At 40.5% G+C, this 11,418-nt stretch overlaps 1 protein-coding gene across 1 annotated transcript in view; it reads left to right on the top strand.

Moving 5' to 3' along the window:
• NVL (nuclear VCP like) overlaps window positions 1-11,418 on the top strand; it is a 37,391-nt gene that overhangs the window by 2,431 nt on the left and 23,542 nt on the right. Inside the window, exons 2-7 of the mRNA XM_075204322.1 lie at window positions 1,104-1,177; window positions 1,999-2,051; window positions 4,375-4,462; window positions 6,929-6,986; window positions 10,282-10,557; window positions 10,762-10,885. Of these exons, the coding sequence (XP_075060423.1) occupies window positions 1,104-1,177; window positions 1,999-2,051; window positions 4,375-4,462; window positions 6,929-6,986; window positions 10,282-10,557; window positions 10,762-10,885 (673 nt within the window). The remainder of the gene's footprint in view (window positions 1-1,103; window positions 1,178-1,998; window positions 2,052-4,374; window positions 4,463-6,928; window positions 6,987-10,281; window positions 10,558-10,761; window positions 10,886-11,418) is intronic.

The raw sequence follows: 11,418 nt of genomic DNA, 5'->3' as shown, positions 1-11,418 counted from the left end.
GATGCAAATATATATCATAAGACCCAGATTATTATTCTCAGCTAACAAAGCACCAAAACATGTCATCTAAAGTGCAGATACTATATATGCAGGGATCACATAGATCTAGGGATTTATACAGAGACTCAATATTGGCAGTACGGAGATCTGTTTACTCTTTGTTTCCCTTCTGGTCATTATAAAATCAGTGGATGGCAGCATTATTGTCCGTTCCTGGTAGTTAATTTCACTGCTTACTCCTTATCCTAGTGATTCTGCTGTCCCAGAGTTTGCGTACAAACACAGGTCCCCTAAAGGTTACTTGTCAGGTAGGACTGACTAGACCTGACACATTTGAACTCTGACGGTTGGGAAGTTTGCAAGATATGGGCAGCACAGTGGCTCAGTGGTTAGCACTTCTGCCTCACAACACTGGGGTAATGAGTTTGATTCCCGATCATGGCCTTATCTGTGGGGAGTTTGTGTGTTCTCCCTGTGTTTGCCTGGGTTTCCTCCCACACTCCAAAAACATACTGGTAGGTTAATTGGCTGCTATCAAAATTGACCCTAGTCTTTCCGTCTCTGTCTGTCCGTCTCTGTCTGTCCGTCTCTGTCTGTCCGTCTCTGTCTGTATTAGGGAATTTAGACTGTAAGCTCCAATGGTGCAGGGACTGATGTGAATGCGTTCTCTGTACAGCGCTACGGAATTAGTGGCGCTATATAAATAAATGATAATGATATTGAGACTGAGGTCAAATGTGCCTCTTTGTGGCTAGTTTCTTGGTGCACAACTTTAATTTGAAATCCTGTAAGGTGCGACTAGATGCCAAGCGGATAAGTAATAAAGGTACATGATTTTGCTTACAGATGTCTATACTGGTCCCCTTTGTGATATTACATTGTCACCCTGACCATATTACTCAGTTCATTAGGGACCAATGATAACACTGAGGCGCTGTGATAAGGTGACATGTACAGTTTAAACCAGAAATGTATTTGTGAGTTTATTTGTAGTGTGACTGAAGGATTCATAGAAATTGCAGAGTTATTTGCATTATAAATTGTTAGCCATCTGTTATGGGGGTTTCTAGACCCGACATAATTATTCCCTTATCGTCTTGCAGTATTTGAGCAGTAACAGATGTGGTGGTTATGTGGATATCGCGATTGTAGCTGCTGATCTACAGAAATCGTACAGGTAAAACGTGATCTAGTATGTACGTTTCTATTTGTTCTTGGCAAAAATTACACCTGTTGCACACACTGGCGTGCTTAAATATAATCTATCCAGGATTCGTCAGAATGCCTCTAAATGCTCAACAATTTCTGGGCTCATACAAGGCTTCGCCATTGTGTAATGATGTGTGCACTGTGTAGATTTGACGCAATTATAGTAAATGTTTGATTAAATCCTGCTTTACAGCACTGGTACATGGCTTCATCCTTGACCATGGCTGGGATGTTTATATAAAATACAAGTTGACGTCTGTAAAAGAAATGTTTATAACTGTTACAAATGTATATTTAGAATTTTCAAGTCGTGTTCAGAACTGAAGATTTTTGAGACAAAGTCGTGGTCATGTGGCAATAGTATATTCCTATGTCTGACACATACCGTTTGCCTCTCTGTTTTTTTAAATGATTGATACAAGAGAGCAATAGCTTGCACTTGACTTCATGGAAAATGTAAAAAAAAGTTTCATCATGGGAACTTTACGTACAGTATATATTAGTGAATATTTTTAGCAGCCCTTTTATATAAGGCTACTTGTATTTTTGTTGTCGTGACCCAGTTAAGTTAATAGCTTTTATAGATACAATGGAAACAGTGGTCCGTTGTACTCCAGGTTTTCATGCAGCTTTGGAAGATAGTAGTATTCATTTTTTTTCTTTGGCTATCATTACAAATTGCAGAAAGCACAATGAACGATTTATTTCCGTCACTAAATTGCTAATGGTAAAAAGCTCTGACGTGTCCTTAAAAAGTAGATCATGCAATTTACCTGCTTTTGTCTTCAGTGCAGAGTACGGCAGAAGAAAGCGAAACGCGTTTCGGATCCAGGTAGAGAAAGGTAAATCATTTCATCCAATATTGACATTTTCAGATATCACCCATGATAGTAAAATATATTGTTCAATGTTAACCTTGATCTCTAATGCTGCTCTGATAAGATTAGATATCGCCTCCCCACAGACAACTGACGCTGCTCCCACATCTTTGGTACTCTATGTGATACAGGTAAAAAGCAGAGACTGCGGTCATCTAAGCTGCTGTGATGTCACAGGCCATGTGTATGAATCCACCAATCTATACATACATGTATGCAAACAAGTCTTCCAAGCTGTCAGTCACACCTTGTATAAATTACGCATGTGTATTAGCACTATGACCAATAGAACTAGTCAGTTTCATTTTGGTGTGAATGGCCAATCCAGAAAACCTGGCGTGTAACCCACTGTTGAAGCCTAGCGGTCTGTTGCTCTCTTCCAATTTAACCTTTTCCACCTTTAATAACTCCAGTCATAGGGGGTAGCGCTGTTTGGGATGGGGCCTCAACATTGATGTCATCAGTACTGATGTGATATATTTAACAGCTGAACTGTTATCTTAAAAGTAAAAGAAAAAAGATAATCACTCAGGCCTGCTCAGTTAGTGGAATGATCAGGGAAACTCAATATAAAGTGTTATCGCTGCCTTGGTCTCCTACCCAGGAGATCCCAATACTTGTTGGAGGTGTAATGAGACTGGGGGACACCTCTTCACCTCTGGTGGGAATGTTCCAAAATACGCCCCTTCTGGAATGGGGTGATTTCTACTGCAAAAAATATACTAGACCAGTGGTTCCCAAACTTTTGCAGTTCGCGGCACCCTTAGTCTCCATAATTTTTTCAAGGCACCCCTCCAATAATTATTGAACAGTCCTGTTTTATAAAAAAAAAATGTAATAAGTATTTAGGTCAGGACAGAAAAACTTATTTAGTTGTATGCAAAAATTAGACACATAAATCCAAGGGAAAAGAATATTTTTATAGATTTTGCCCCCTCTGCAGGAAGAGAGAAAAGAAAAAAAAAAAAAACAACAAAAAACTTCCCAATCCGGCAGCGCCCAGGACCCAGCATCCTCCTCTCTCCTGACGCTTGTCACTGAATGTTGGGCGTGATGACGTCACGCCCGACATTCAGCGAGGAGGAGGATGCTGGGTCCCGGGCGACGCCGGATTGGTAATTTTTTTTTTTTTTTTTTTTTTGTTTTGTTTTTTTTCTTCTCTTCCCGACTGCTGCACCCCTGTGACAGCGCGCGGCGCACACTTTGGGAACCGCCGTACTAGGAGGTGAAATCCCGTAGACTTTTTTGCTGCTTAATAGGACCACTACAAAACATCCCAGTACAAAAAATCTCTTCTAAATAGTCTCAATTTTGCTGGAAAAGCGTTAATCCCAGTTCATTGGTGGTCTCTTACTCCCCCAACATTAAGGGCTAGATTTACTAAGCTGCGGGTTTGAAAAAGTGGGGATGTTGCCTATAGCAACCAATCAGATTCCAGCTATCATTTTGTAAAAGGTACTAAAGAAATGAAAGCTAGAATCTGATTGGTTGCTATAGGCAACATCCCCACTTTTTCAAACCCGCAGCTTAGTAAATATACCCCTAAGTGTGGTTTGTCAGGATAGAATTTTTCCCGGAGTATGGAAGACGTTATCTTATCCTCCTTCTATAAATTTGATATTTACTGTGCCACTTGGAACAGCTGGTTATAATTCTGCGACTCTGTGCTATAGACCTTCATGCAATATCCCCCATCCTGAAGGTGATTGAAAATTGTCTCTATCCTCGTTTTCCTCCACTATGTCCCTTGGATGACTCTGCGAGATCCTAGACTCGCGTCTCTCCACCTCATTCCATCTCTTCCTTCCACACTTTCTCTGCTCTCCATCCCTGATCATTGTGTTTCCTCTGCTGTCCTTTCACATCAAGCGGATAACACTGCATAGTTCAGTCCAATGTATCGTTGTTTCTTTTTTGATTGCTGTAGATGTTACCAGCAACTCAAGGTATATTTATATTAATGATCTGACACTTCGTTATACTTCATTATGTTGTACTTTATTATGTTATCAGTATATGGACTATGACCAAAGTGTTCTGTAGCTTGGTCTTGCCTTTATTCATCTACCACTCAGGCTCCACATTGAGCGTTGTATTGTACGGTCTTGGTTTACCTTTTTGAAAACAAAAGATATTCTACAAAAAAAAAAAAGAAAAGAAATGAGCATAATAATTCATGTTTGATAAAACACCGTCTTTTATGCTACATGTTGAATGTTTTTCCCGTTCGTTGCTTTATTGTGAGATGTGTTTGCACTTTGACCTGAGGTTCTCTGCTCTGCTTTAGTGTTTAAGGTTATCTGCAGTGAGAATGAGGAAATCGGGGATCTGGAAAATGCACATTTGGCAAAGCGGGCGAGGAGAGGGCCGGATGGGTAAGTTGCGCTATTGTGTGTTTTGTTGTTTTTTCTGTGTGTATCATGCTGAGCTCTGTTGTCAAAGAGAAGAGCACAAGAGAGTACACTAGAGTCCTCCGTGTCTATGATATCCTACACCCAGACTGGTCAGCTAGAGGCTCCCGAGATGGATCTAGACCTTTGTCTTCATCACTTAACAGCAACTAAGTGAAGTAGTTTATTTCATTTTAGTTCTCAACCCTGTAGTTATACGACATGAGCAGCACATATGTTATAACTACTAGGACAGAATTTCATGGCCTCTGCTTCATGCATTTTTAATTCATAAAACGAAATTTACAAACCAAACAAACAAATTACCCTTTTCTGAAGCTTCATAATCCCTGCCATCCGGTGCTGGATAGATATCCGTGCAGGGAGATACCACCAAATAAAGCTGGGTACACAATGCAGAAAATTTCTCCTAATGCGATATCGTTAATGATTTGACCAATGACTGAAAGCCTTGATCAGCAGCCGATTCCTGTGTACACATTGTACACGTTTTACATGATTTACCGTCAGATCTGTGCTATTCATCGGCTAAAAAGATGGTGTCCGTGCACACTGCATAGAGATCTATGGACACTGCCGGTCCTGAGTGTGTACACACTGCAGAATTTGCCTGACTTCGTTCCTTCATTGATTTTGAGTCCGTTTATAAAATCAAATCAAACAATACAATGTGCTTTTGTATGATAAAAGATAATTGTGGGAGCGTACACACTAATGTGATATTCTACATAATGTTCGTTTATCGTGTGATTGGCATGACAATCGGGTGAAAGACCTGTACTGTGTACTTAGTTTAAGTCTCTTGTTACTGCGCTCCTTCTACAAATCCTCTACCCCTTTCTTATATTTCACAGATAATTAATTACAACCTATTCCCTCCTTATATAAATCTGGTTTTCTCTGTCATAATATAAGCACCTGTTTAATAATTATTATTTTATTATAAAGTTGTCACACTGGAGAACTATTGTGCTTTTCCCCTTATATATTTCAGCTAACGCACATGTCTGAGTCGTAGTTTTCAAACATTTGACTTGTGCGCTGGCTTTTATAAATGTACGGAAAACTATTTCCGTCAAACCCACACAGGAAACCAAGAATTTGCAGTGACAAATGTGATTAGTTAGACAAGAAAACTTGGAAACTTTGTGTGTTGGGATCATTTGCTATTGTTGTGTGTTCTATACGCTCACATTTACTTTCCCTTATTTTATAAATTCCCGAATTTGGCACCAATTTTCCTGGTTTGACTGAAGTGAAATGAATATATGTAGATTATATCCTTATATTTGGAAAGTAATGATGTCACTTATGTGACGTGACTCATTGTGATCCACTCGTATTTGAGGAATTTTGTCCCACTCTTTCCTACAACACTGGATAAGTTCATTAATGCTTGTAGGTATTTGTTTATGCCCAGCTCTTAAGATCCCGCCACAGCACTCAAGGAGGTTGAGGAGTGGATGATGACTTGACCATTCCAAAAACTTAGATTATTTTCTTTTTTTAAGCTATTCAGTTGTAGATGCGCTGGTGTGCTCAGGATCATTGTACAGTCAATGCAATTTCAATTTTATTTTTTGGTGATTCTGTTCGGTCATCCGCTCCTGAGAAGATTGCCCACCGTTTTCAGTCTTCTCCCACGTGTCAATAATTGTTTGGAACTTTTCGTCTAAAACTTTCCAGAGTGACAATTGCTTCACTTAGATCGTTGCAGATGTACATAGCATTTCCTGATGATCCCTTAATGATGTACATGTGATTAGGAGTGCATATGATTTAAATGACCTTCTTTATTAATATGGAAGCAGTGGTGTACTTACTTTTCACTTTTTGTTGAATAAATAATGGCAGAGTACAAGTTATTTGTCCTATGAAATTACGGTTATCAGATATTAGAGGCTAGATTTACTAAGCTGCGGGTTTGCAAAAGTGGGGATGTTGCCAATAGCAACCAATCCGATTCTAGCTATCATTTTGTAGAAGGTACTTAATAAATGAAAGCTGATTGGTTGCTATAGGCAACATCCCCACTTTTTCAAACCCGCAGCTTAGTAAATCTGGCCCTAGGACTTGGTGAGGACTAGATGATTGTTAACCATCTTGTGATATGTAGAAAGACTGATTTGAAAGAGGGTCTAGATGGGTGCAACCTGTTTTAAAAGGGTAACTTGTAGGGACCTCACATTCTCAGCTCAATATATGGTTTTTGTGAAAGCCAAATTGGAAATGGAAATCTAAGAAAAAGAGAAACTAAAGTGTATTATCCAGTTATCTTACAAAAATGTAACTATTCTGTTGTGTGTGCAAGCACAGAATAATCTATATGTAGTAGTATCTGGTTAGTATAAGGTGACGGTGAGTGCTGTAACTTTGATTTACACTGGTTGTATAAGGAATTGAAAACATTTTAATTTTCCTTTTGTGCAGAGTTCTGGAATGTCCTTCTGAAGATTCCACAGACACGGATGATTATTCAGAGCAGCCGGTGAGTTCCGGGGCTTTATACACAGAGGGGGGGGGGGGGGGGGGGCAGTTATGGAACCTGGTTCTCAAGAAAATAAAACATTGCTGTTGCCCATAGCGACCAGCCAGATTTTCTAGAGCAATTTACAAAATAAAAGCAAGATTGTAATTGGCTGTTTATTTTTTAACACTGCCTTTCCTGTGCATTTTTAATAAATATCCCTCTGTGCTTCCTGTGTGGGGAGGTGATTGTTGATAACGGTTTGTATTCCATCATCTTATTTGAATTAAAAGCATATTGCAAATGTTATTACACAGCCTGGATGCTGTAGAAGACCATTTTATATAACAAATTATTAAAATTTCTTTAAAAAAAAACAAAAAAACACAAATAAGAGTGATTTAATGCAGGTCCTAGCCACTTCGTTTGCTTTGTGTGAAAATAAAAAAAAAGATACATCCTGACTTATCAGACAGATGTTGGTGAAGATGGTTTTTTTTTTTTTAGACTGAACATTCTTACACGTATGGTGGGGTTGCCTAAAACGTGCAAACTTTTGGATATACATTAAGAATTGAATCTTCACGATTCCCCCTAGAACCTAAATTCTTACCTCTTGGGGTCCCCTCTGCAACTCATCAAAATAAACGTATTCGACATATAATCTCGGCGGCCACTTGTCAGCTAGCAGCCAATAGGTAGCAACCTATCTCTCCCACCCAGTCAATCTGTCATCCATAGGATTTTGGTATACCCAATGTATGGAAAACATGACTTGTGTTCTCAAAAATTCTAACAAATCCTCCAACAAGATATGGAGACCTTGGCTGGAATTTTTCCAGTTGGGCTTCCCGTTTAGCTTAACCCAAACTTCTTCAAAATTTTTGGTCCTTATGACTTATTCTTCTGCACCCTTTCTATTTCTTTGACAGTTTAGCCCCACCGTCCCCCTTCCCCCTCCTTTCTCTCCTACCTTTTCCCCCTTTCTAAAGTTGGTCATTTCGCTCAAGCTCTGTCATAGATTATCATAATTGAGTCCTGTCACTTTTTTTTATTTTTTAATTGCTTGTTTCTCCAGATGTTTTGCTTGTAAGTACTTGACCATCCATAAATAAAAATGTATTTTTAAAGTTTGTACAACGAATTTGATGATGCATGAAATGAGGCATCCATTATACAAGTGCAGGGTAAGGAGGGCACAGAAGTGCTGTCTGAAAATCCGGTGATATGACACACTGAGCATGACCCCGTCTCCTCATTGGCTGGCCCAGACACTTGTCCAATCAGGAGCCAGTTCAGTTCATCACCTACGGGATCCTTCACCACTGACTCCAGCATGGATCCACCTTTATAATGAAGACTGGTGAGGAGGACTAGCTGCATCGACAATGTATACACAACTCCGACATTGGGCAATAACGCTTCAAATTCAGAGGCTTCCTTAATCTGTGAGGTTTTGAAAATCCTTGAGATTAAGGATCTGGAGGATGCTTCCATCGTCCCGGCATGGGAAGAAAGTCTTACGATACAAGCCTCAATATCCACATGCATGCTCTTATGGCTGAAGGGCCTACACGGCAGGTGTTGATTTCTAACAGTCCTTAGTCACCTCTCTCTTTTCTGGGAAAGTTTTGTCCATTCCTTGCTCAGACCCACCTTTACTACTGACATTCCTCCCGGTGGGGAGAGACCGTTCATCGGATGATCAAGGCATTGCTGAGGGCAGAAGTCGCCTGTGTGACGGAACAGGGGTTGAATGATCATCCCCTATTTGGATGACTTCCTATGTAAGGTCAAGACTCTCAACTTGGCAGTCCACCATCTGAACTTCACTGCGTCTTTTCCTTTGGCACTTCATTGATGAATGATCAGCAGGAATAATACCTCCCGGAATTTTAAGATGACTCTGACCTTTTTAGGGTTTACCTTTGATATGTTCTAGTAGAAAGATCTCCTGATAGTGGGGAAATTGTGGTCCCTGATGAGTTTGTTGGCTGCTCTCCTGGCTGATCCTTGCACCTCTGTGCATTACTGCACGAGGGTGGTGGGGATGACGGTGTCCTCAATAGAAGTGGTTCCAATTACTCCATTTTATCTAAGGACCCTGCAATGGGACCTTCTATGATACTGGAAAAAGTTGCTGCTTCACCTTACTGCAGCCTTTTTACCTGGTGCCATAGACAGTTTCATGGTGTTAGACCCACGACACATGTTCTAGTACTGATCCTGACTCATGACTCCATGTTGTTCGCACTAACTTGCCCTCCAGGATAAGACCGTAGGCTTCCTTCAGCTCCAGGGATGTGGGTCTTCAGTGGAGACCAGGTTTCTAATAAATGGTTTGGAACTTTGAGATATTTAAAAGCTCAAAATAGCCCTTCCCAAGCGATGTCTGAGGCCTCTTGAAATATGTCCTGGGTGGAATCCATGGGGTCAGCGGTATTATGAGTCTGCATTCCTGTGGTCATGAATAAAGAGCCACTTATTCTCAGTTGCCAGACCTTGTACCCCACAGAATGGTCTTTTAACAGCTGATTATCCTGTCTGAACTGGAGACTGGGCATATATCGGTCCGGGTCCCAGGGGTATGTCTGGTGGACACGCTGGTAGTCCTGCCCTTACTGGACTCCCCCCTTAGGCTGGAAAAGGTGAAATCCGCACTGGGTGCGAAGAACTGGCCCAGCAGGATGCAACACTCACCCCAGTGTACTCATCCCAACAGACGATAGACCTTTCCCCCAACCCGATACCAAGTTGTGCATTTTGTGCAATCTCCACAAATAGACTCAACACCCAACATGTCGTCCCTGTCCGGCCCTATAACATCTGTCTGTCTTCAGAGCTTAGGAATATAGTTACATTAGTACCAGTGTGTGAATGCAGCATGTCTTCAGGAAATTAGTTTATTAAACTAACATGTACACCTTTTTTTTTGTTCCTTAACCCTTAAATAATGTTGGACCTTGTGTAAAGTGCTGTTATTTGGAATAGCTGTACTAGATGGAGAAGTAGGCATTTACGTTTTGGTGAAGTAGTTATGATTACAGTAATTAGGTGAAACTAACTATGTGAACAATCGTGGGCAAAATGGCGAGGGGCCTCTTTTTCTTTCTTCATTTAAGCCCCATAACGTAAAACATAATATTAACATGCTACCAGATAGCTGTCCTAAAAAGTAACAGAAAATGTATTTGTGTAGACTAAGGCATAGCAACGGGGGAAATTGTCAGATCACCAGAAACTTGAGAAATTTTCTGGTCAAAAACCATCCGGAAATTAAATGTAGGATTAAACATATGTTTATCTTTATTTGTAGTCCTCAAACCACATGAACAACTCGTTACTGTCCTTGTACCGGAAAGGGAATCCTGACTCTGCGTCGGACACCCCCTCCAAAAATGAGGGTCCAGACACCAGCACACCGGCGATATCTAGAGCCGGACAAGCGGGAGCAACGGGGAACTCTCAGGACACCAGAAGCTCCGAAGCTGGATGGTTCATCGACACTACCCCTAGCAGGGCCATAGGGAAGAACCTCCTCATAGATCTGTGTGATGATGGAGAGGGGGAGAAGAAAGCTGAAGGGAGAGAGGTAACCTAGACTTTATCCGTTGACATTGAACGTCATGTCAATCATTTTATATCAACGTTAGATAGTGGTCCTGTTCTCTGCATTTCTGTGTATTTGATTCATGACTTCGGCTTCTCACTGCAATGATTCTGTTCAATAAGCTTTATTCTGCAACTACTTTTTTATTTTGTTGTATTCCATGGAGTTCTCTGATGCTTCTTACAGAACCATGTGGATATCTCTCTCTTGGAGAGTGAGAAAAAACCCAAGTTAAAAAAGAGCCGGAAGGGAAAGGCAGAGTCCCGGGATGTGGACGAGGAAATAAAATCTGCTCTGATGAATAACAAAGGTGAGATAAGTTTATATAAAATATTTCCATTTAAGCTGTTGACACGTGCTGCGTTATTGAACTATTGGCCCCATATCTCCATATATACGGATTTAAAGCAAGAACAACTTCTGATGGTAATGATTGGCATCTATATCTGGCATGACCATAGCCATGGTTGGTAGATGATGGCTACTGTATGTAGTGATCGTCCAACCTCCGGTGGTCCAGAAATGATCCGAACACTCATACTGTTTGAGTTGCCAAATTGGATTGGCCATGTTGGAAAGTGACCCCCCCCTATTAACTTTTGTTAAACTTTTTGTGAATGTTCTAATGTCCAGTTTGGCTAAAGGTTGGCCTCACACCAATTATTTCAAACTCCTTTACACTAACGCTCGCAAGTACACTAGAAAATATACATCTAAAATATTACATATATGGATTTTTCTGATTCTTGAAGCTTCACAAGCCTGATGATCACTGACATCACTGATTAGGAAAGTGGTTTACTATCATTGTCTATAATGCATTCTATTGTAAATACATAAGTG

Source organism: Mixophyes fleayi, chromosome 3, assembly GCF_038048845.1.
Source record: "Mixophyes fleayi isolate aMixFle1 chromosome 3, aMixFle1.hap1, whole genome shotgun sequence".
NCBI lineage: Eukaryota > Metazoa > Chordata > Amphibia > Anura > Limnodynastidae > Mixophyes > Mixophyes fleayi.
This window is presented reverse-complemented; position numbering and strand designations above follow the sequence as displayed.